The 26798-nt window shown below is 44.1% G+C and overlaps 1 protein-coding gene across 1 annotated transcript in view; it reads right to left on the bottom strand.

Moving 5' to 3' along the window:
- Positions 1-2732: 2732 nt before the first annotated feature.
- The window catches only part of ARL3 (ADP ribosylation factor like GTPase 3), a 30112-nt gene continuing 6046 nt past the window's right edge, over positions 2733-26798 (bottom strand). The window contains exons 2-6 of the mRNA XM_052661010.1: positions 26573-26716; positions 23115-23231; positions 13937-13987; positions 12171-12356; positions 2733-3005 (exon numbers count right to left, since the gene is read on the bottom strand). Coding sequence (XP_052516970.1) covers positions 2958-3005; positions 12171-12356; positions 13937-13987; positions 23115-23231; positions 26573-26716 — 546 coding nt within the window. The 3' untranslated portion in view covers positions 2733-2957. The remainder of the gene's footprint in view (positions 3006-12170; positions 12357-13936; positions 13988-23114; positions 23232-26572; positions 26717-26798) is intronic.

Consider the following 26798-nt stretch of genomic DNA (forward strand, 5'->3'; position numbering starts at 1 on the left):
ACTAGCCCCTGAGAAGGAAAGAGAAATCAAAGCAAACTGACGGGAATCAAGGGACGAGTCCTGGCGAGGGTGACATGGTGTCACCCTCTGGGCCAGGCCGGATAAGGAGCGGCCGACAGCGAGGGTGGGGCCCAGAGTGGCGCAAAAATAGCCACGGCTTTAGCCCAGAGGGGAATAAAAGAAATTTGTTAAAAGCCAGGAGAGAGAGAAGTGAGTGGGAGGGAGGGAGGGAGGAGGCAGGACCACGTCCTTCCTGCAGTTTGGGAGCTGCGGACCTTAACCCTGGCACATCTCTACCCGCCAGCATAATCGCTGACTCTCAGCTGTGCGCCGACATGTTCCCCAGCTCAGCCCACATCAACGACACCCTTGTTTCCATAGTAACCAAGGGAGAGTGAAGGGGAAAGGGTGTGCTGCCCTGGGCTCGGGGAAGCCAGCCAGAAGGAGCCGCACGGGGGAGGTTGGGAGGAGGGGAGGGGAAGGAGTTTTTCCCACAGCTGGTCTGAGCACACATCCTGGGGCCCCTGTCCCAGGCCTGGCCTGCCCTCTGGCCTCCACCCCTCTCCCCTCCCTCTGCACATTCAGATGCAGTCGTGCCCAGAGCCAGTCTCACCACTGAGACTCCCTGGGAGTGGAAACACCCAGCATCCCCCTTTAGCTTCCAATTTTGTCCTCCACAGCGAGGGGCGGGCGGGTGGGTACTAGGAGAGAGGAAAGGGGACTTTAGAAGCATTTTGTTTTTACAAATGTGAGCTTTCAAACTCTGCGATTTTTAGGCTCCTCTCATCTACCCTGTGAGCCCCGGGAGGGTTTGGTAGGGCTCAGAGGGAAGATGAAAGCCTGTGACATCCACAATATCTCTGTATCTTTAGCTGAAAAGCAAAGCTGAACATTCACAGAGGCTGTTATCAGACGAAGGCAAGTGGCTTCTGCCTGCTGGCCGAGGCCCTGGGCGGGGTGGTGCCCTTTCAAACAGTTCCCTAAGTTGGTGGTAAAAGGACAAAAATATTTCACAGATTATCCACTGCTAGAGTCCAAGTTCCACATAGCTGTGTTCGCAAATCGCAGACCTCAAAGCAGGCATTTTGCCCCTCAGATAACATCCGTGCTGCACTATTCGGAGGGAAAAAACATTTTCACGTGTTACAGCCATATTTGCAGCCGGATAGAAGGGATTTCTGGTCCCTTGTAATTCTGTTTTGCCTCCTTTTAAAGGCATTTGGGTAAGACAGACAACCCTATGGAGGCTGCAGGGAGCAGCAAGCTCACAGTGGTTTAAAAACCCTCACCTTTTGTTTTGCAAGTCCTCACAGGTCTGTCCATAGCCACCCCAGGGCACCTTTTCATGTCTGGCCTTGTTAATGACTTTCACCCCAGACCGCCTTTGAAGCGGGCCATGCCTCAGCCTCATGGGCACAACTTGGTCCAGAAAGGCTGAGAACTGAGGGCCAGGGGCTGGAGCAGCCCCTTCAGTCTGCTCACATGCCTTGGTGGGTTTGGAAAGGGCTGCCTCCTGTGATGTCAAAAGCAGCTGGCCGGGGACCTATCAGCTACTGGACAGTCTCCTCTTCATTCTCTGAAAACCCTGGAGGCCAGGCACCAGAACAGAGCTCGGCTGGGAAGCCAAGGGATGCTCTGGCCCACCTTCCCTTGTCTGAAGCTGGGGATTTCTTAAGGCTCAAGGAAACAAGCTCTTTTTGCAACACAGGGCAGGAGAAATCTCCTGCCATTCCTCTCTGATCAGTCAACAGAGGACACATTTTGCTAGAGAGAGGCTGAGGGGACCAGGAGCTGGGGTGACTCTGGCTTCTCTGGCCAAGGCCCCCACAACCCTACCCACCCAAGCGCCTCCCGGCAGCAAGCCCTCTTCACCCTTGAGCAGCCCACACCACCAAGTTGCCAGCACTGTAAAAATTGATCTCTTCTGAAGATCGATCTGCCTGGCTTTTCTCAGTGGAGCAGGTTCGTGGTGAAGCTGCATTTATTTTTAAAATCTGATAGCAGCGGCCTATTGTGATCATTTAAACATAGAATTCTTTGAGCTTTAGAAATCCCTTCTATGGGACGGCCGTGGAGAAGGCAGCTAATCTCGGAGTCAGCTGCTCACTGCTCCATTGAACTGGAGAAAGCCTGTTTACGCTAGCCGGAGCCCTCCGTGTGAGGGCTTTTTAAGGACCTTGTAATTTTTCTGGAATTAAACCTCCCACCTCTCCTTACATTCCAGATGTCATTACAGTCAAAAGTGGTAAGAATTTGCTTCCCTGTGTGGCTGGCTGGGGGGTTGGGGACGGGCTATGTTTCTGTGGTGACTTGTCTGCAAGAAAGGCTTTTTTTCCCCCTTTCCAAAGGGTGAGGATTACATAGTCTCTTACCTGCATGACAAGGTGGTTTAATCATCTGCTGTTTCTCACCTCCCCCTCCTCTCCCTGGCCCCTGCAGCTTCCCACCCAGACAGGCTGCAGCCCTGGTAATGGGTGATGGTAGAAATCACTGACCAGTGCGAGCAAACACTATCTTGGCTTCAAAACCACGGGGGAAAGTAAGGACAGGTCAGGAAATAAATGACCACAGCCTAAGCTGTGGTCCTCTTCCTCTCTCCCCCACCGTTTTTTTTTTTTTTTGAAAGAAAAAAGCCCACTGGAATTGTGTAAACTGCAATGCAATCTCTTGCTCATTTAAAAGATCTCATTTTCTAATCATGTGCATTGAGACATTTAATACTATTTCAATGATGCAGAAGAAATAATATTCCTTTATTTGAAAAATGATACTGAACCTCAGAGATCAGTTAAATCTACGGCTGGAATGGGGATTCTTTTTAAATGATGTTGCTCCTTCTCTTCATACAGCTGTAGCTGTACACAGATGGAAAAACATTTGGTCAGAAAGCAGCAAATTAGTGTTTTTCAGGACAGAATTCAGCTCCCGCAGCTCCCGCATCTCCATTTGTTGAGATTTTATTTCTTCTTTGCGCTGACATTTTTGCAGACCCAGTTCATGCCGTCCTTTGAGGGAAATGGGTAGAGAGGCAGTGTTAGTTGTAAGTAAGGCACCACACACTCCAGCCTTTGGGGGGAAAGAGAGAGGGTCCTGGGGCCTCCCTCCCCAACCACGGGCTCAATGGTGCTTGCCTGCCCAGGGGCCCACCTGGGTGACCAGGGACAGTGACCTCCTAGGGAGGAGTGGGGAGGCCTCTGAGAGCTTGAAGGGAGATGGGAGGGGGAGTGTCAAGAGCCTGAACTTGAGATGGGTCCTCAGGAACTCCCTCTGAAAAAATAAACACATCTGCCTGGATCCCAGGCCTGATTGAGGAGCTATCAGGACAGATTCCAGCCATTTTTGGCTTTTTCTAAAAGCTGACCTTTGCTAGGGCATTAAATTCAATAATAAGCCACCCTTCTGGTGCCCCGGTGTGTTTACAGTGTGACAGTGTACACTTGGGCTAAATTAAATTTCTTTTTGGAAAAACAAACTGACTGCAGTGTGCGTTACTAGACACACACTGGGGCAATGTGTATTCATTTCTCTCTGTGCAGCACCAGGGAAGGTTTAAAGAGGCCTGGCCTAGTTCTTGCAGCTTTAAGCAGTACCAAGCAGAGGGACTGGGGAGAAGGTTCCCTTAAAGGCACAGTAACCTTGAACGTGTCCTCTCTTAGAAGGCTGGAGGAGGACAGAGGTAAAATCCACACATATGTCTACGTACAGCCACCTGGCGGGTGGCGTATCTTGTGGATGCCAGGCCCACCCATCCCTGAACGGTCACTCTTTCCCCAGAATCTCTGTGACCCCAAGAGTTGCGCGGAATTCTCAGAAGCCCAGAATAAAATCGAAGGAGGCTCCTGCAAGGCACCCCCCTCTTTTTCCCCTGCTTCTGTCACACATGGACATCTCAGGGCATACATGACATTCAGAGCCCTGCATTTCCTGTGACCAGGGAGCTAGCCGTTGAACCTGAACAGCTGAGACAGCTTAAAGCAATAAATATCAGCTGACACCCTTGGCCATTCGGAGCATTAATCCCATAAACAATACATCACGGCAACACAACCAGCCGGCATCCTATCTCCTGGCTAATCTCACCATAACCTGAATTTACAGTGATTAAAACTCCGTCAGTTGCCATCAGAGCACTTGGTTGGGAGAAGCAGAATATCTGATGGCTGTCCCAGAGCAGACCTTCGGGGAGGCTGGCCATGGCCCTCTGCACAAAACCACACAAAGGTGGACAGCACCTGGCAGCAGCAGGGACCGGGGTGGGGGGGAGGCGAGGTGAGAGAAGGTGGACTCCAATTACAAGTGGGTCAGCTGCTTACTCTGAAAAGCTGAGGCCAATTTTAAGACCATTTTTATGAAATGGACTAATTTAAAGAGAAGGATGTTTAATTTTAGGAGCTAATTGGTTTCCAGGAAAAAAAAAGATCACCTGCCAGGAGACAAAAAAGATTTTACAAATAAAAGAGGGATGAATAAGATAACCATCTTCTCTTTGCCTTCAAAGGTGAATAGCTCAGCACTTACGTGGCACTTTCCATCTGTAGGAACCCGCACAAACACCATCAAAGGTGCGTACCTCAATATTTCCTGCTCTATAGAGACTTGCACTATTTTATCAAATCATCTTAGAGAAATCAAGAGCAGTGTTCCCACTGAATACTGTCTTCCCTCTTGTTTTATGGCTGATTACAGAGGGGGCTGGGCGTCTTTTATTGTATGTAACTCAACATGAATGCACTCAAAGAGATAGGAAAAATATTTACTCAGCTGCAGGAACCCAAGGCAGAATGTGGAGGGTGAGGGGCAGCTTTCTATTGGGTATCTGTTATGGAGGCAGAGGGGATTTAAATGGGGAGCCCTGCTGAGGGGCAGTGTCCTCCAGATGTGTGTGAGAGCTCCAGTCCTGCCAGCAGAGGGCGCTCAGAGGTCGGGCCCCACCAGCTGACCTGCTGGCAGGGGGCCAGCGGGCGGGGCACGTTCCATAGCTGCTGCCTGCAACTTGGTGTGGGAAGCTGGAAGACTTAACTCTGCTCTGGTTTGGAAAGGCTGTCCCATCTAAAGTGTTTGGAGGCTGGGTGTTTGTGCCTTTCCTGTTACTGCCCAGAGGAGAACCTGAACTGGAGCTGGGAGGTGTCAGGGAGGCAACAGTCAACAAGGATATTACCTCTAAGGTGCCCACTGGCAAGGAAAGATTCTTGAGGGGAGGGTCCATGCCAGACTGGCTTGGGGTGGTGTTTACAGAACTTCGCATGATGGCTGGCCTGCCTGCCTTCTAAGTCACTTCAGTCCTGTCCGACTCTTTGCGACCCTATGGACCATAGCCTGCCAGGCTCCTCTGTCCATGGGATTCTCCAGGCAAGAATACTGGAATGGGTTGCCATGGTCCTCCTCCAGGGGATCTTCCCAACCCAGCAGCAGACACTTAATTGATCTCTTTTAATCCCTGTAACAACCCTGTGAAGTAGGTACTTAGAGATGAGGAAATGGTGGCACAGAAGAATGCGTGGCAGAGGCGGGCTGTGAACCCAGGCAATCCAGCCCCAGCGCCCACACTAGTGCACTGCTGACGGTTTCTCAATGACTGTGGGCAAGTGCCGGGGGAGGGGCTCTGCCTCAGGCTCAGGGAGAAGCTGAGCTTACCCTCAAGCTGGCAGAAGGAGCAACTGCAGGTTTTTTTCTTATGACTTTCAGCTGAACACAGGGGCATGAGATGGAACAGCCCCAGACAAGCACCCGGCATGGCTCTGCTGCAGCTCTGAAGGTGCCAGGAGCTGTTTCTGGCCACTCACCTCTCAAGATTCCTAGGTTGCCACGTACTGATACTTGTGGAATCCTACATTTTTATCTCGCAGCATGATCCCAGCATATTAACTCTCTGCAAGCCTGCCATCTCCAGCAGAATCTCTCTCTTTAGAGACAACATCATTGCAAGAGGAGGAACCTTAAATCAGCAGCCACATCACTCTGGCCTTAATTAGCAAGGCTTTGATTTTCTTTTAAACAGATGACTGAGAAAAAGGTGATAGTTTACCTGAAGCAGGTTACTGCTCTGCTTCCAAAGAAGGACATGAACTCATAGGTTTAAGGGCTGAACCTTTACTGTCAACTGGTTTGGCCAAATTTCTGCAAACTGGATCTTCCTCACAGGGCTGACAATCTCATGGTATAGTCCTCCCTTTCTTGCTCCACTGCACCTCCCCCCGACCAACCTTGCTGAAACTGAATTTGAATTGATTGGCTTCAATTCAATACTAGAGACTAAGGAGAGACACTGAACCTCAAATACTGAGCTTTCTCTGGCCTCTTGCAGAGGAAATAACTTCTACCATGTCATGGGATTATTTCCTACTAACCACTGGGAAAAATGGAAGGTGGCCCCTAACCACATGGGTGGAAACCTACTTGATCACAGATCTCTCCATTTTGGGATTAAAGGCGTGATGCCCTTTCTATGGGAAGAGTGCACCCCTCATACTCTGATCTCTCTGCAATGCATCCGTCACTGCTCAGTGGTAGGAAGGGAGCAGTGGCAGCCATGGTTGGGTGGGTCTGGTTGTTTAATGCCACGAGGACTACACCGTCACATCAGTAATTGCTCAGGCCCACGCTGAGCAATGCAGCCTATTCCTTTGTGCCACTGGGCCCCCAGGGTCAAGGAGCAGCTGGAGGCAGCATACATAAAATATTGCTTGCTATTAATACTTTTTCTGGTGACAAAAGGCACTGCCCCAGAGAGGTAGCAAAATTGCATGGCCCAAGTTTGCTTTCTTAGTCTACAGAGAGGGTTGAAAATTTAAAAATAAACCTGAGGTCTGACTTGCAGATAAGGAGTTCCATACACCCTGGGAGTCAAAAAATAACTGAACCAGGCCTAGAAAGAAGTTGTAAATGTTATTTTTAAAAAAATATTGAAATTCTGTTGGCATATTAAAAAAAAAGGTTCCCTCAGATCAAGGAAAAAGAAACAAAAACAAGAACCTGGGCTAGTGAATATTTAGAGTTCATCTGTGAGGCACTCTGAAGGCCAGCTCACACGTCAGGACTCAGATGGCTAGAGGCCCTTTCTGTGAAGGTGAGAGCTCTGTGAGCCGGATTACGGCTCTGCTCAGAGAAGGAAGACAGGGCATGTGGGAGTGATGTGAAAAGAAGGTATGGACGTGAGGTGGGGGCATGCAGAGCGATACCCAGGAGAACCTTCTGCTAGCTTGAAGCTATTGGTGTAGGCAGATCTCTGTTATGACTAAGGTTAGAGCCCAGGTTGAAACTGCTGATCTCTGCTTTGAAAGGAAATTCTAAAGCAGTATAATTTTAATTAAACACACACACAATGTTCTGTGGAGGCAATGTCTCCAAACACCTGAAACTACCACTGCCAGGGAGAGCTGTGGTTTGGGATTCACATTCAGGTCTGCAGGTGGAAGAGGGACTGATTTCTCTACACCTTTCTCTGACTCTCAGCCAGATCCTTTGTTCACTATTTTCCAGACACCCAGGGAAAAGCAGAGAAGAGTCCCAGGGTTAGGTGTTGTTTACGAGAAGCCCTGGCAACCCTGGATGCAGATGGAGGCTGCCCCGTGTTTGCAAGGGGGTCTGCCGGAGGGGGCCGTGGCTTTTCCCTCCCGGACACAGTTCAGTTTCTCTTTGCCCTGCCTTCATCTGCTTGACATAACTAGGTCTCTCTGACCACTCCTCTGGATTACGGGGCTCTCCCTGACAGCGTTTCCAAGACTGATGCTCTCCTTCAGCTTTTAGTGCCCCTCACCTGCCTCTGCTCTCGACAGCTTCCCCTGAAAACCTGCTTTAATTAAGTGATGGGCTGCCTCCTCATCACCATCAGTCAGGCAAACAAAGACCGTTTCCTAACTCTCTGTTGCTGCTGCTGCTGCTAAGTCGCTTCAGTCGTGTCCGACTCTGTGCGACCCCAGAGACAGCAGCCCACCAGGCTCCCCTGTCCCTGGGATTCTTCAGGCAAGAACACTGGAGTGGGTTGCCATTTCCTTCTCCAATGCATGAAAGTGGAAAGTGAAAGTGAAGTCTCTCAGTCGTGTCCGACTCTTCGTGACCCCATGGACTGCAGCCTACCAGGCTCCTCCATCCATAGAATTTTCCAGGCAAGAGTACTGGAGTGGGGTGCCACTGCCTTCTCCGTACAACTCTCTAGAACCCCGCAAAAGCCAATTTCCACATCTAGAGCCAGGGACTGCCTGTCCTCCTTGTAACGACTGCATGTATTTGCCATCAGAATATCAGGTAGAACAAGAACCCAAAATCCATCTCAGGAATCACTAACTTCCACAATCTCGAATCATGTATTTAAGCTGCGTGGCTAAGGAGAAATGAGGTCCCCGCCCAAGCAGTCTCCTCACCTAGCAGATCTGTTCCCCCGACTCACCCACTCGAGGGTTATTTATCAGCACAGGACAGGTTTCGCAAATGCATTTGATCAGGCATACACATAAACACAATGTAAAAAGATACTTGTTTTTAAATATCTGGGACAGTAACAGAAATTCCAGGTGGTTTTTTCTTTCTTTGACTTCTGTATGTTTTCTTTCAGGGTCATTAGGGCTGTGGTCCCAGTTGCTTGACCCCCATTACGAAGAGCATTTTAGTAGCTCTCCCCATTGCAGACGAGCTTTCAGGGGGGCCATGGGTGGGGAGGGTAGAATGGGAAGATGAGATAGGAAGTTAAGGAATTTTAAGTAACTTTTTCACAGAAGCTCTGTCTGAAAGTAAAGTCTTTCATTTTCAGGAATACCTAAAGCCTTAATTAGTACGAGTCATTAAAAGGCCTGCTCTTGAACTAAGCAATACAGGGGAAAGAATTCTAGGTAACTCTTTTTCAAATGAAAAACAAGAAATTGGCTGAGTGGGCAAGAGCTTAGGTCAAAGGTATTACCTAAGAGGGATGTGGTCATCAGTGCCTCACAATGAATGTTGTTTCCACAGAAAATTCCACGACCTTTCTCCAGTCCCCAAAGGTTGCCATTAGAGGAAAATAGACAGCAGATTCCCTTCTTAATTAACATTTTTATTAAATAACCCATTTCAAATAATGGTTAAATTCTCTAAATTTATATCATTCTATTAACCATAATCTAATCTCATTAACCTTGAAATCCCAGTCTTAACTACCCAATTCTATACACCATGGTACTATCTACTAAACTAATTAAGTGACCTTCAAACTATTTCTCCTCCATATCAGATCATTATTTTTCTTGCTCATGGTTCTTTGCTGGATCTCTCGTGATCTCTCACTTCCTGTGAACACAGTTGCTGAAGGTCCCTGATCTGGGCAGAACTTTCTAACAAAATCAAACCATACAGGACTGTCTGACTTGATTCCTGCCTGCCCCCACTCTCTGTCTGGTAGCTCAGGCCTCTTTCCCAGCCTGAAGATCCTGTGGCTTAAAGGGAACTCCCTTTCTATGGCAGTTGACAGCTGGGAGCAGGGAGTCCATTCTCAACTCTGCCTAGCCTGGGCGGGAGGGGTGTAGGGTGGGAAGATAATGACCACCGCGTCTTCCCACCTCCTCCGAGGAAGCCCTTGACCTGAATGCCGCTCCTCTAAAGACTAATTTGAGGGGACCCTAGTTCCTCCTTTTCATATCCCTAAGGCTGGCTGAAGAAACAAGAGCCTCACTGCTAATTCCAGCTTTGGTTTTTCTTCCTTTTGACACTCTGGACAAGTGAAAAAAGATCACACAGCTGTCAATTCCCACTTTCTTAGGAGTATGCATACAAAATGTATTTCTTTTCTTAACCTCCACCTTTAGAATCCCCAAACTCAAGATCCTCTACTTTCTATATTTGGGCTCTAAACAATTTTAGAGAGGCATAGTCCTCTTGCTGAAGTGGTCTGTACAAACACAAGAAAGCTGTTTCTTTTCCTGGGCCTTACCCTCACCAAAATAACCCTAGGCCCCATGAGCACCATCTTATGCACAACTGAGAGAAATACTTTAGGTAAAACTTGATTTTTGTTTAAAAGTGAAAAGCTAAATAAAATGATCAGAATTTATCTATTCAAAAACATCCTGGGTTGTAACAGACTTGTTGGACCAACTTGTAAATTAAGCTGAAAAATGACCAGTTAATTCAAAACCCGATAGATACATACAACCATATATGTGACTGTAATTTTATAGAGGAGACCTGAGAAGAATAAAACTATCAATGATCATTTCATTGCTGAGTGGGATTAGAGGAAATTAAAGAACTTTTTAGTTTTTAATTTTATGTAGTACTTTGATATGATTAACAATGAGAATATATTGCTTTCCATATTTTTGAACACACTATGGGGCTTGTGGGATCTTAGTTCCCTGATCAGGGATCAAACCTGGGCCCCCTATACGGAGTCCTAACCACTGGACCACCAGGGAATTCCCAAGAATATATTGCTTTATAACCACAATCTAGAAAGCAGAAAGGAAATAGATGAGACTTAACACTTGCTCCCTCCCCAAACCTAAAATCTCACAGAGACTCACAGAGCTCCAGCTTCCCTTTTGGGGACATAGCTGAAACAACCTCTGGCTACATCACACACACCTACACACAACACACACACACACCATGAGCTTCTGACACACACACCCCCCCACACACACCCACCAAGAGCTTCTGACACACACACACACCAAGAGCTTCTGACACACACACACACACACACACACCAAGAGCTTCTGACACACACACACACACACACACACCAAGAGCTTCTGACACACACACACACACACCAAGAGCTTCTGACACACACACACACCCCCACACCCACACCCACACCCACACCAAGAGCTTCTGAGAGCAGGTATGGAAGGGTTTGGAGCAGGGGCGCTTGCCTTGAGCTAACTGATCTGCCCTCAGACCCAGCAGCAAAACACAGAAGGGGCCCTGGCAGTCTATGTAACACAAAGGGGAAAAACAGGCAGCGCACAGATGGAACAAGTGAGATAACTCGAAGTGAAGTGAAGTGAAGTCGCTCAGTCGTGTCTGACTCTTTGCGACCCCGTGGACATAGCCCACCAGGCTTCTCCGTCCATGGGATTCTCCAGGCAAGAATACTGGAGTGGGTTGCCATTTCCTTCTCCAGGGGACAACTCTAGGAAGTGATTATTTGCTGGAGATAAAAGCGACCAAATTTGTCAAATATCTGCAGGGAAAGGGAAGAAGAGTGTTAGGAGGGAAATGGAAAGAGGCTGCCAGACAACGATGGAGAACCAAACCCAACACACCAAGATTACAGAAAAGCAAACTGGCCACACTACCAGAGACACGTGCCCTACGGCAATGCGGGAGACGCCATCTCTCTAGACACTGTTGCTCCCTCACAGCACCCTGGAGCGGTACTGTCCCGTTCTTACGGCACTGCGTCACCACCCTGGCAGGTATACCAGATGTTGAAAATGGGGCATAGGGGGCATGCTGGGGGCTTCAGAATCAAGAAGTGGTCCTAGAGGGCTGACTCAAAGGTTGACTGGCTTGAGGTTGCTTGGTAGGACACATGGGAGCTGCAACTGTTGATCATTCTTTGAGGATACTGCCTCTCTGGTGTCTGGGTTACCATCGTGTTCTGTCCCAAATTAATATCAAATGAAGGGGAGCCTGCTCTTCCAGTACACAGTTCCTCGGTGTAAAGCGTAAGGCTTTTAGGCGGCAGAAGCCTCGCTGTGGGATGCCAACCCAAAGCAACAGGAAATAGATACCAACCCTGAGGGCAGTGGAGACAGCCAACAGAAAAAAACAAAACACTTCTAGGATAACTAGTGTGTGACTGATGGCTCTGCTACCTTGAGAGTGCCAGGTAACAGAGCATTGGTGTTGGCATCCATAATACCAGATGCAACACAAAACCCTCAGCCCAGTCATCAGAGAATCCCAGAGTTGGGAAAGCAGTTTTGAAATCTTCTGTTCCGACCTCCTCCCCAATGGGGCAGCTTGTTGCTTGTGTTGGGGTGGTTTATCTCAGGCTTTCCTGGACCAGTTAATGATATCAGATTGGTTGCTAAGTAGGAAAGAATCAGACCCCTCCAGGCTCTCCACATCCTGAAATGGTTCATCTGCCCATCAAAGGCTATTTGTTTTATATCTTTTTCTATCTAGATCCACGCAACCAATGAGACAGGCTACCTTGGTTGCCAGGTGACCGAGCCCTCCGGTAACCTCACCTGAACGCCCTCTCCTGTGAGAGCTGAGCAAGACTGGATCTGCCAGAATCGGTCGCGGATGGTGTGCAGGTTCAGTCCTTCTGCAATTTCAGAGGCAGGGGCTGCTGTGAGCAGATCCTGCTTGTTAGCAAAGATGAGCACGGGCACGCAACTTAGCTTTTCCTCCTCCAGTAATTCAGCTAGTTCCTGGATCATTTGGGGAATAGATGGGGAAGGTGGGGGGGAGGAAATCTATGATATTTAACCATGCACTTTGAATTGAAACTAAATAAAAGTTAAGCTGATCAACTAGCAACTTTCAAGGGCAGTGGTTCTCAAACTTGAGCATGTGGAAGAATCCCCTGGCAGATTTCTGGGCCCAACCCAAAGATGCTGACTTTGGAAAGTCTAAGCCAGGGTCCAGGAATCTACATATGCTCCTACTAATAAGGTAGTTCTGTTATAGGGGGATTCATAAATCATACTTAGAGAAACTCAAGGGAGAACAAAAGTTGTGGTTAGACATTTAAAACTTACCCAAGGTTATTATATGCAAATAACTTTCAATGCATATATATACACACATATACATATGTATATATGTACAGATACATATATATTTTTAAAAACTTGAATAAAAATGACAGTTGATTTAGAGACTATAATTCTGGTTCATCAATCTCTATCTCCAAAACATGCATGCATGTGCATTACATTTCCTCAAATCCACATCCTAAAGTAACTGCATTAGTCTATCTGACAAGGTCTCTGAGTTTTAGGTGATTGTTTGGGATCTAAACTGTATGTTAATTCTGTCTGCAACAAGTCCGGGAGAAGGTATATACTTACTAAAAGCCAGGACCCATCCCTTCCTCCCTCGACCCACACTTTAGCCACTTAAACACTGGAGCTGTCAGAGAGAACTGGATGGTTTGACGGGCAGATCCCTGTCTGACACCTTTCAGCCCCAAGTTCATGTGTAGCGCTGGTTCACATGAGTGATGGTCCAGAAATCATCAAGGTATGGAAGGGAGAAGGGCTGTCTCCAGGCGAGTTCTCAAACTAATTTCCAGGGAAAAGGAACCTAAACATGGGGACTCTGCTACCTTTGGAAGGCCATGTGTGGCAGTTTAGGTCACTGGCCAAGGGCTGTGCTAAAAAGTAAAAATATAAGCACGCTTCCCCAAAGATGTCCATGCTATTGCTCAGTTAGTAGTCAGCCTGGGTAAAATGGTCTATATCCACTGTGTCTCTATGTAAAATTGCATTTGCTAATTATATCATGTAATCACACTGACATGCACCCTGCACTGGAAGCAATATTCAAAGTATACCTATCTCTTGGCTTGGAAAGAAGAGCAGCTTAGTCTTGGCTTGCATATTTCTTCCCATACCTTCTAATTTGTCCAAGTTACCCTCGGATCAATTAAGTTGGTATTGAAAAAAATGCACATAGAAATGGTAGGTGAATTGTCCTTTGGGTTCACTTCTCTGCGGCCTGGGAAGAAACCTGGAGAGCTTTTGGGCATGGTGGTAAGTTCCATTTGCTTATATCTTGTTTATGTAATTTGATTAAAACTAAAAGCCTTTAAACGAAAAATTGTTTAAAGAATTCTCAACTAATTTCTTTTTAGGCAAGTGGTATTTTGCCTGCTTGCCAGAATGACTGTCTTGTTTAAACTGCAAAGGTTAAACAAAAAATACTTTTCCTCACTCTTATACATTTACAAAGTCAATTAATGAATACCCAGTTGTTTGGGAAATATCTCAACAGAACAATTATTTACCTGACCTGTCTCTTCAAATCTTTTTCTGTCTGCGCTGTCAATTACATATATCTGTAAAGTGAAAGAAGAAGGTTATTTCAATGAGCAGATATGGAAAAAGACAGGGCAGTTTCTAGCGAAGGAGCAGATGATTCCTCATCGGCAGAGTTCATGTTAGCACAGCATACAGAAGCTGAGCTGGTCACTCGTGTCAACAGTGGACACAAAATAAACTGATTAATTAATTAAGATGCCCAGAAGATACCTCCGGCAAGGCTCCAAAGTAAGAAGTAAGGGGAGCCAAGCAGGATAAAAATAGCTACATTTAATGGGAATTCACTAAGCATTCTTTATCCTAGATTTACTTTATTAATCCTCATTATCACTCCATGAGATATGTTTCATTTAATATCTATTTTTATTTATTTGTCTATGCCAGGTCTACTTGTATTGTGAAACGCAGCATCTTTAGTTGCAACATGCAAACTCTTAGTGGCAGCATGTGGGATCTAGTTCCTCGACTAGGGAATGAACCTGAGGCCCCTGCATTGGGAGTGTGGAGTCTTAATTACTCAGCCAACCAGGGAAGTCCCTAGATTTCATTTTTATCCCATTTTATATGTAAATAAACACAAGCCCAAAGAAGTTAACTTGGCCCAAGTCACATCTAGTACATGACTAAAAGGAGATTCAAACTCAGGCATACGTGACAGTAAAGTACCCAGTTTTTTAAAAAATTATTTATTTGGTTGTGCCGCATCTTAGTTGCGGAATTTTTAGTTGCAGCATGTGCAACATTTAGTTGCAGCATGCAAACTCTTAGTGGCAGCATGTGGGATCTAGCTCCCTGACCAGGGATCAAACCCCAGGCCCCTTGCGTTGGGAGCACGCGGTCTTTGCAACTGGACCACCAGGGAAGTCCCCTCAGTTGTTCTTAAACTCTCTGCTGTTCTGTGTCCCAAAAAGGAAGGGACGGTGCTTGGAGGCATTTACGAATCCTGTAGTGCTCGAACGTCGTCCTTCTGGAAGTGCCATTTTAATTATGAGCTGTAAGCTGTCTTCAGGTTCCAGTGATGTCCCTCCCATTCCCACCTTCAGAGGCTGGGAGGTTCAGATCAAATACTGGAAACAGCAGGTATAGAGGCTTTGCCAGAGTAAGAAAAATTTTGAGATTTATTGTAAATTACAAATCCCAAGCTTTCTCGCCCATCACTGTATTTTATTTATTGCATAAATAATATCAATATAACAATAAGGGAAATTAGGTAAGACCAAAAAAGAAAGAAAAATTACCTATAGTTACAGAACCTAAGAACATTCATTATTTTAATTTCCTATGAAAGTTCCCTTCTAATTCTTCTTCATATGGAAATTTAAGAAGAAAATTAGGTGTATAATTTTGTAGTCCTTTTTTAAATCAGTGTATTAAATGTTCTCCCAGTTGCTAATCTTAAAAGTTATCAAAATTTCAAACTCTCTTTAAGGAAGTTAGAATTGTTATTAAACTAAAGGCATAATGGAAACATCCTTTTAAAATAACATTCATTTAAAAACACAATGAAAAACAATCTTCAGCTCCCACCTTTACGAGGCTTATAATTCTGTGCTACTCTGAAAACTTGCACTCTCTTAAAAGAAAAAAAGAATTAAAATTCCTTTGCTTAAGTTATTGTTGTTTAGTCGCTAAGTCATGTCCGACTCTTTGCAACCCCATGGACTGTAGCCTGCCAGGCTGCACTCTCATTTAGAGTCGCTAGTGTTAAACATTATACCAGGGACCAGGTTCAGCCTTTTCTCTGAAGACTACCCTATGTTTCCACTTGTGTTTCCTTCATGGAGAATCACAGGAAGAAGAAGGATGGATGTGTTTGGTCTCAGTACTTATCTGTAGTCTTATTATTGTTATTGTTAATATTACTCTGACTCAATGTCAGTGCATACCACAGAGATACAAAATTTGATACTGTGTGATAATTCACTTTGCAGAACATGCTGGTAGCTTATTTCTCCACTGGTGTGTCTCATATTTTCAAAGTAGCACACACAGTATAAACACAGATGTAGAAAGAAGGAATGCAATGGGAGGGTGAACCTCAATACAAAAGATCTGATGAGAACTACTTGGGAGTCTAGAGTGGATTAAAATGATATTCAGACAAGAGAAGGAGAAGATGATGTCTGGGAGGGGAGAACGGTCTGGTGATGCCTGGGAGGGAGATCTGGGCTCAGATTACAAAGCAGGAAAACATGTGCTTGGGAGCAAAAAGTGTGAGTAAGAAGGTAACAGAAGAAGAGCCTGAGAATACAACTAAAGATACAGTTAATGGGAATTCACTGGTGTCTAGGGGTTAGGATTCAAGGCTTTCACTGCCTGGGCCTAGGTTCAATTTCTGGTCAGGGAACTAAGATCTCGCAAGCTGTGCGGTGAGGCCAACAACAACAACAAAAAAGATACAGTTAGGTCCAGTATCTAACACTACACTTCCAAAGCAGGGGGTCTGGGTTCGATCCCTGGTCAGAGAACTAGATCCCACATGCTGCAACTAAGAGTTCGGATGCCAAAACTAAGACCTGATGCAGTCAAATAAATGCTGCTGCTAAGTCGCTTCAGTCGTGTCCGACTCTGTGCGACCCCATAGACGGCAGTCCACCAGGCTCCCCCGTCCCTGGGAATCTCCAGGCAAGAACACTGGAGTGGGGTGCCATTGCCTTCTCCGAGTCAAATAAATAAATAAACTTAAAAAAAAAATTAATGTTTGATAAGATTGAAAACAGACAGATGGGAGAGAATAATCAGAAACCGAAAGAGAGTTTTAACAGTAGACAAAGAAAAATGACCAGTCAAATACCAAAGAATTCAGAGGCTTAAAGTCAATAAGAAGGAAGTTTTAATTACGTGCTAAATTACTTCTTGGGCTTCCCTGATACTCAGTTGGTAAAGAATCCACCTGAAATGCAAGAGAACCCAGTTCGATTCCTGGGTCGGCAAGTTCCCCTGGAGAAGGGAAAGGCTACCCATTCCAGTATTCTAGCCTGGAGAATGCCATGGACTGTATAGTTCATGGGGTTGCAAAGAGTCGGAAATGACTGAGCGACTTTCACTTTCAAATTACTTACTATTTATTGCTTTGACATGAAATTTCACAAAAACATTTTCATTAAAAGATTCAAAAGGAGGATTTTCCTAAGCTGTACATAAATTCTCCCTATCATTTAGCATTTTTCTCACATAACTTTTATGAAATTTGAAAACTACCATACCATAATTCCAGGAGGAAAGCTATAAAACACTGCCCCATTTATTAAAAGGGCCAAGTGAAAAAGTCATAAGCGCAAGCCAGTCTCTAGTGATCCCACAAATCTATTCTTCTGTGGTGGCACATGCTTCTCCTAGTAACCCCCTCCCCAGCACTGTCCGGTTTCTTCATGGAAGTGTGTTTCTGGGCAATAGCTAAGGATAAGTGTTAGCTGTTCAGCTGTGTCTGATGCTTTGCGACCCTGTGGACAGAGGCTTCTCTGTTCTTGTGATTCTCCAGGCAAGAATACTGGAGTGGGTTGCCATTCTCTTTTCAGGGGATCTTCTCTGACCCAGGGATTGAATCCAGGTCTCCTGCAGGGAGATTCTTTACTGTCTGAGCTGTCAGGGAAGCTCCCCGCTATGGTTATGAAGTGCCTCTTTTTCTTCCTTTCTTTTTTTCATTAATACCATAGGTATTAAAAAAATAACATAGGTGTTAAGCTAGTCATGCAATATATATATATATATATATATTTAATCCAAAAACAGATAATCAAAAAACACTCAGTATCAGATAAAGTTAAATACAGTGCTTTTAACTGATCTTATAAAACACTATGGATCTTCAAAAACTGTCATAAACCTACTCCAAAACTTATAATCCATGGCACTCAGAATGAGAATGATGCTTTAAGCAAAGCCAATTCACACCTTCATTGGCAACGACTTTGACATTTTTATTTGGTTGAGGGAAGATCACCTAGAGGAAAAGATTTTCTTCTGGATGGAAGTTCAGCCAACTCTGCATTATCTGGAGACTGATTATCCAGCATGTGAATGGAGGGCTCTGTGTTTCTCCTTTTGCTTCTGGGCCTCCTCCCTCCTGCTGCCACCTTTTGGCCAAGTTATTGCTCCTAAGTATTTTTCCACCAGAGGGGTAGGCGGAGACAAGAAGAGATGACACTAAAAAGTGTGGCTTTTTATTGATAGCCTGACCAAAAGTCTAAGAGGAGGCTGAACCTGACTGGCAAGGAATAATCTGTGGTTAATAATAATCTGGATAATCTGTGGTTTTCAGTTCTGTGTGCTCTAGTAGCACTGACGCTCAAAGTGTGAGCATTGATATGATGGAGATAATACAAGAGACGGTTGTGGAGCTCTATCTCACTTGATGTCATTTGGATATGAAAATGATGACAAATTTTATAAACTATGTTGTGCTTAAACATAAGACTAATAATGTGCTTAAACATAAGACTAACAATGATAAAGTAAATGATGTTTGGTAGTAATATTAACATATACCTTGAAAAAAAGTGATGTGCTTTTAACCTATCAAAAGGCTGTTATTTCCTGGCATGAGAGAAAGGGAAGGCATCCTATACCCTCCCTTCTGTCATACCTCAGGGTTAATTTCTTAGTCACTTCCCCCAAATTAATAAAGCTGAAGTCAGATGTTCTCAGTGTCATCATTCCTGAGAATAACTCTGTACTTTTAGTTAGGAGTTGCTCTGATTCTTTCAAACCTCCAGAGAAACATACAATGTTCGAAAGTGAGAGTTGGCACTCTTTCTGTAGGGGTCAGGTAGTAAATATTTTCGGCTTTGTGGCCCATACAACCTTTCACAACTATTGAACTTTGCTGTTGCAGTGCAAAAGCAACCATAAAAAGTGTGTAAAGAAAAAAAAATGGACATGGCTGTGTTCTAAGAACTTTATTTATGGGCACTGAAATTTGAATTTCATATCATTTTCAAGTGTCATGAAATCTTATTCTTCTTTCGATTTTTTTCCCCCAATAATTTAAAATGTGAAAACCATTCTTAGCTCACGAGCTATACAATAACAAGAGGCAGGCTGGATCACTTTGTCGACACCTGCTCTAAAGCAAGAATCTATTATGGCACTCTAGAAAGAATTGAAAAGAGTTAACCAGGCAACGAAATGTGTCAAGCCTCAACCCTGCTCTTCTAGGCAGCGTGGAGTCTAGGATAATAGGTCTTTTCAACCAACAGTGGAAGACTATTAAATACAGACAAACAACCAATATAACCCATCACCACTGCCACTCCAAGCTGCTACAACACGACCAGACAGGCTAAGAGTTACAGGGCCTTAGAATCTAACCCTGGGGACCCAGCTGCTCCTCAAGACTTGTTTAATCTCAAACGACACTGGAAAATAACAAAAAGTTTGACTCTGAATCCAAAATATTGTCGGATACTGGCAGTGTGGTATAGCTGGAGAAAGCTCCTGTAGGGTTATTCTGAACTGACTTTACGATAACTCCCAGATGCTCTCTCTGCTAATGGGGAGTGCAGAATCCAGGATCATATCACAACTCCCTTGCAGTCTATCCTCAAGGTGTTAGAATAATTTAAAGTTACTCTGACCTAGAAGTTTCTGAGACCTTTTCATGGAGCCTTGCAGACATTAACGTCCTTATATATAGCTCTTATTTGGACATTTCTTTCAAAGTACCTAATGGAGCGGGTGAACAGATAGAACTGTGATTTCTCTCAATCACCTGCTCTTCCCCTACTCTTGACTCAAAAAAGCAGAAGAGAATCTATAGCTTTTTCTTCCCTCCAGTTTTACTGTGATATGATTGGCATAGAGCACTCTTTAAGGTGTATGGTATAATGATTTGACTTGAATCTATAGCTTTTTTTAAACTAGCCTTATATCCTGCAAACTTGCTATAATCACTTATTAGTTCCAGGAGTTTCCTTGTTGAGTTTTGGGATTTGAAAGACTGAATGTTTAGTTTTTCTAACAGGTAGTTTCGTATCACAATTTAAAGACTGATTTCTACATTTCAGGTATTTGTAAGTGAAATAATATGATGGCTTGTATTTGCTTTAAAATACTTTAAAAAATAAAGTGGTGGTAAGGGAGATGAAACAAAATTGTCAGAAGTGAAATTAAGGGTTTCATTACATTACTTTTTTGACCTCTACATATATTTGAAAATTTCTAAAATGATATTTCAAAGCCAGATACATTATTTAAGATTACAGAAGAAGTCTCTTTCTGTATTACAGGGAAAATTTTTCTTTTCCCCCCAATATTTCTCTTCTGTTTTCCTAGAAGGTATATAATACATTTTGGAAGAATAGTTGGCTGAATAGATGGATAAATGGATGGATGGATATGTCTCATCTTCTTCTTATCCATTTAAATCTTCAGCTTGGCACCAGGAATATACTGGAACTTATCTTTACCACAGGCCAGAAATATGATGAGCCTTTGTGATGCCCATCTCAGTACCTCAACTGCGTTTACTGATTTGATGATAGTTCAATTTTATATTTTGGTATTATTTCCCATTTAAGAATTGTGATAAATAAATGAATTTACTATTTCTCATAAACCCTCTGTGAAGCAGATGCTCCATCCAGTTCACAGGATTAATAAGCCCCTGGATTTGACCACAATGATACAGAATCACAGAACCTGAGAGCTGAAAGGGAATTTAGAAGTTATAGACCTCCACATTCTACCTAATATCGGAATCCATCTATAACAATGATCCATTTCATTTATTTGGTACTTTCCTAAGCATTGGGGATATAATAGTTGGGAAAAAAAAAAGGCAAAGTTCCTGTCTTCATGGAGCTTACATTCCAGTAGGGGAGAAAGGCAATATATAAAGATGTGCCTGAGGTGAGGGACCATGCTATGAGAATATCTAAGGAAAAAGAATTCTACCATTGGAAACAGTGATGACAAAGGCCTGGAGGTGGGAGCATGCCTATCTTCTAGGAATGGCAAGGAGGCCAGTGTGGCTGGTACCACGTGAGAGGGGAAGAGAAGCCAGCAGATGGGCGGGGGCTTTGTGGGCCACTGCAAGAACTTTGGCTTCTCCTCTGAGCTGGGAAGCATGTGTTCTGATAGGATCATTACAGCTATGGTGTTGAGGAGAGACTTCGGGAAGGCAAGGCAGAACTTAGGAAACTAGTTAGAATGAAACTGCAGCAGCCATTGAGCGCTAGCAGTGGATGTGGTGAGAAGTGGGCAGATTCCAGAAACGCGTTGAAGGTAGAAATGACAGGTTTGGCTGACAGAGCAGAGGCGGGGAGTGAGAGGAAAAGGGGCCCAGGAGAAGTCCAATGTTTTGGGATGAATGGGACTGCCATTCACTGAGAAGACTGGAGGAGAAGCAGGTTTGGGAATGGGTGGATGAAGATAGGAATTTGGCTTTCGATACACTGAGATTGAAGTGACTTACTAGCCACTGGTGTGCAGATGTCAAATAGTTAGCTGGCTGTATATGAAACTGAGTTGCGGGTTGAAGAGAACAGTTTGGGACTCAGCAGCACGTAGGTGGTGATTCACACCTTGGGAGTGGATGAGGTCACCTAAGCTGAGACTTAGAGAAGAAAAGCACAGGCCTGAACTTGGGCACTCCAACATTTGGAGGCTGGGAGATAAGGAAAAGACAGTGATGGAGACCGAGGAGGGGTAGCAGTGGGTGTCAGAGGATGAGATGGCCGGACAGCATCATCAATGAAATGGACATGAACTTGGGCAAACTCCGGGAGATGGTGAGGGACAGGGAGGCCTGGCGTGCTGCAGTCCATGGGGTCGAAAAGAGTCAGACACAACTGGGCAGCTGAACAACAAGAAGCCAGTGAGACAAGAGAAAAACCAAGACAGAATGGAATTCTGTAAGCCAAAGAAAGACAGTGCTTCAAGGACAGCATTCCAGCTCTGTTTCATGGGTTGACAGTTCAAGTGAGATAAGTAATGAAACCTGAACATGGGACTCGGCACTAAGGATTCTCAGTGAGCCTGAATGGAGGGTTCCGGGTGCCTGCAGGGAGAGGAAGTGAAGACAGAGAGCACAGAAAACTCTTTCAAGGAGTTTGTTATAAAGAGAGGCTGAGGAATGGGACATTATCTAGAGGGGGGATGTACAGGAAGACGAGTTCTTTGTTTTAAACACGAGCAACTACAGGATGTGTGCACGCTGATAGGAGCGAGCCGGTAGAAAGAGACCCGTTAGGAAGCAGTCTTACAGAGGGAAGCTGTCTGAGATGCAAGGTGAGTTCTGTTGGCTCTGAAGATATCAATGTGTTTTGCAGCTTATTGTCCCTCATCATAATTAAATTCAAGCTTTCAGTCAGAGGTTAAAGGAAATATTATGCAACATTTTTTCCTACCCAAGCTCACGAGAGGCCCTGGTTTTAGGGTATGACCGTGAGAGTGAGTGGCTGAGGTGGGGTGGGTGACAAGCTCACTGGAGGGGAGCTGAAGGAGCTGAGACTGAAGTATCGGATAAATCATACATAGTGAAATTTCCAAGAATCCTAAAACAGTAGTTCTAGAGAACTTGGCAGTGAGCAGGGAGCTCGACTCAGCCTCTGCCTGCGTGAATGCTGCCTGAGCTAGGAATCCCAGTGTGTGAGCAGCTTCTTCTACTTCTGGACAGTCACAATTATGGGAAACTGTCCTTATTCTGCGTTAAACCCTAACAATCCCCAAAGTGCTCCTTGCCCGGTCCTCTAGAACTAGTCACAATGAAACTAACTGGAAACAGTTCTAAGCACTTTCTCTTCCAGGAAGGACATCTTCAGGTCTTTCAACCATTTCTCATACATCCTGGTTTCTCGGACCTTCACTGTCTTGATTGCTCTCTTTGGGATATACCTGACTTACTGATTTTCTTGGAGTGACAGAGTCAGTGGCTCACTCCTCTGACTTTTCTGTTGTTCCAATCACTATGGTAATTAGTAAATACTTTATTTGCCAGCGTGGGTGTGGGCACTACACTGTTACCGAGCGACAGCAAAATATCTTACACAAAGCTCCACAATCTGTCTGCTAGCCCTAAATTCATTGTGGCAGACAGCAATGTTGTGGCGATGGAATTATTGACAGGATAGATCATCACAGGGTAAATGTTAGTAGGACAGGGCAGAAGAGATTATGAACTGATGAATCTGAAGGAGTACTTACAAGAATATCAGTGTTTTCAAAATAATTCCTCCAGTATGGTCTGATTTTCCTCTGTCCGCCAATGTCCCAGACATTCAGTTTAAAACCTTGTGATTGTACACTTTTGATGTTAAAACCCTGAAACAAAAACACCAAGTTTTTTCAAAACGGAGGGGATATATGTATACCTATGGTTGCTTCATGTTGCGGTTTGACAGAAAACAACAAAATTCTGTAAAGCAATTATCCTTCAATTAAAAAAAAAAACACACCAAGTTTTACTAGACTTTGAGATCACATTTCTGACAAAGGTACACTTACCAGCTATGTTATTTATTAATTCTGAGATACTCTGCAGGATAAGAAACAGATGATATTGAAAACAGTTTGCTCTGATAGGGAAGAAAAATGTATTTACACATGTTCCCATCACTCGGGGCGGAGTCGGTGCTCATGACATCATGCTGAGTGCACACACACGTGCCACTACTGAGAATGAGAATTACTCAGATAATCAACACAAACCACCTCCAATCCCCATCAGTCCTCAAGACGGTAACATTTAACAGGATATTACATGTAACTAACAAACAAAGACGAATCTGCAGGCTCAACAGAACAGAACAAATGCGAAATTTAAAAAGAGTCAAGAGCTACAGTCTGGAAGACAGGATTCTTCAAGAACAACCCAAAATGAAAGAAAATTCTTTCATATGAACTGATCAGGAAAAGGAAAGAGCTGAACTCAGGACACAGAGGGGGAGGCTGATTTGTAACTGGAGTAGTAGCCCTCGTGCGGGTGGTGATGAGCATATGAAACTGTTCTTTAGTAGGTTATCTCTGACGAACTTGAAAGGATTCATTTTCAGGACAGTGATGCCAGGTGGAACTTTGGGGCCAGTGAACCAATCAGGGGCAGACAGAATGGTGAGCTGGGAGTTCGGGTGCAGAGAAACAAACTAACAAGAACTTTGGGGTTTGAAGAGAAGGCATTTTATAAGCAAGAATAAAAAAAGAAAAAAAATCTTCTGGCAAGAACGACATCGTGAAATCAGGATTTGAAAAACCCGATCAACAGCTTGCTCCCATGGAAGTGACATTTCATCCAAAAGAGCTGGAGTTAGGTGGGTCTGGAGATGCCTCCACAAACATTTGCCTCTCCTGGCAACTTGCCAGCACAGAAGGACAAGGCACAGGCAAGGGTAGGGGAACACAGCCACCCAATTTCCACCAAGGATAGTCAGTCACTGGAGGACAACCGGGGATGATGCTGACTACAGCTCCTCGAAAATGCCAATGACTGGGTAAATTAGAAGTGTTAGAACTCTTAAGGGAAGTAGCTTATGCTTATTGTAAGAGGTAGCTTCATTCTGACTCACTGACAAAACCACTTTTAGGCATTTAAAAATCCTACACTTAACTATGTTATTAAATGTCAGACCCAGTAACAATGAATCCTTTCTGGAATGAGGGAATAAATAAGAGTAGATCCTGGAATTTGACCATATGTTAACTGCCTTAAAAGTCTGTAAGTCACCAAACCTAACAAATCTACTAGAAATTATTCTAAAGAAATAATAATGAATGGGTGCAAACATTTAGGGACATGTACTGTATTAGTACTGACATACAGAACAACGTAGAAAGATGTTCAAGACGTTATTATGAAGTGAAACAGATGATACAAAATAGTATACTCTGTATGAGCCATTTTTCACTTTTTATTTTCAACATACCCACCATATATGTAGGGAAAAAACCTAAAAGGATACAGTTTCAAATGTTAACAGTGGTTACGTCTGACTGGGCATTATAGGTGATATCTAGTTTCTCGATTTTACATATTTACATAGTTTAAATTTACTACCATGAGCATCTATTATTTTTTCTAATATGAAACAAAAACACATCATAGGTGTGTTTTAAAAGACTAAATACAAAAATACATTTGTTCTAAATACAAAACCTTGATGTAATATAGTAACACATCAAACAGAGCCTGAAAATTAGAACTGGAACTTGGGGTCCATAACTAGGACTTCATGTTCCTGCTCTCAGTGTTGACCTCCTCATTTCAGTGGTGCTCTTGAGAGAGACAGCCTATCTCTAATACTTAAAAAAACCCAACAACAACTTAGTTCTTTTTCTGGCAGAAATCCTGACACCCTAATAGGTGTTTTCAGCTTGTCTAGGCTAGACTACTGTAATTTGCTCCTCCTCAGGCTATACATTAAATTTGTTCAGAAGCTGTAAAATTGCTCATTTGGTAGCAGTTGAAATGACTTTTCTGTAAAGAGCTGCGAATCAGTAAGACTCGCTGGCCGTCAAGTATACACACCAGCATGGCCATTCAAACACGACATTGAGCTCATCGCAGGACAGCGACAGGAAATGCTAAACAACTCTGGTTTTGCTAAAACCTCTTGTTCAAACGCTGCAAAGTAAGACCAACAGGGATGTCGTTAGTTAGGAAGCCCAAAGGCCTGGCCAAAGGTCAAGTTTTCTCAGGATTCCTTGTAGGAGAGGAGCCCTAAAGAAACCTACGAGGATTCTTCCAGGCAGGACTCGTCTGCAACATCTATGCTGGGAGTACCACCAGCCTTGGCTTCTGCTTGCTTAGCCTTAGGAAAGAGGAGGGTTGATGAGACCGGATTTTAAAATATGGGTAGGGCCTCCCCTGGTGGTCCACTGGCTAAGACTCTGTGCTCCCAATGCAGAGGGCCCGGGTTCATTCCCTGATCAGGGAAGTAGATCCCACATATTGCAATTAAGAACCAGAGCAGCTGAATAAATAATAAAACTAAAATAAGAAGTAAGCTTAAAAAAATAAAAGTAATTGGGTTTTTTCTTTTAAAAATTGACATACGTTTGTATTTATCAAGTCTGAAAAATATATACTAAAAGTGGTTTTTCTCAGGGTACTCTGTTTTTTTTTTTTTCTTTATGTACTCTCTGTATTTTCCATATGTATTGATTTCAAAATCAGAGAAGATAAGGCTATTTCTAAAAAGGAATCACTTAGATCTGAGGGAACTGATGTGTCTCGATATGTATAGACATATACATTTAAATGATTTCTTTTTAAAAAATCATTGTAAAATATACATAACATGAAATTTACCATTTTAACCATTTTTAAGTTTGGTTTACGTTGTGTAACCATCACTGCCATCCATCCATCATCTTGCAACTCTGACTCTCTATGCCCATTAGACAATAACTCCCTATCCCTCCCCATCTCCAGCCCACTAATCACCACTGTTCTCTTTCCTGTCTCTATGAATTTGACTACTTTAACTATCTCATATAAATAGAATCTCTTGATATGTTTTTGAAATATGAGATTATTTTTAAATTGCATAGACTTTTCTCAGCAACAAAACTTACAAACGGACACAACTCTATTCCCCATTTTGTCTTTCATTTGCTACTAGCATCTTCCATGTGTCACGCAAGCATGGGGGCGAGGCAGAGCTCACCTGTGTCGGTGTGATGTGGCTGATGTCTTCAGATGCCAGCTGCTTCAGAAGAGTGGTCTTGCCAGCATTATCCAAGCCCAGGAGAAGGATTCTCACCTCCTGGTCTGGTGCACTTTTCAATTTGCGCAGAATTGAGAGTAAGCCCTTGAACAACCATGAAGAACAGAGATTACTTTGGGGGCAGTGACTTTGATATTACTGGGTATCTGAACGTCTTCTCCTTGAC

Source organism: Budorcas taxicolor, chromosome 23 (genome assembly GCF_023091745.1).
Source record: "Budorcas taxicolor isolate Tak-1 chromosome 23, Takin1.1, whole genome shotgun sequence".
Lineage (NCBI taxonomy): Eukaryota > Metazoa > Chordata > Mammalia > Artiodactyla > Bovidae > Budorcas > Budorcas taxicolor.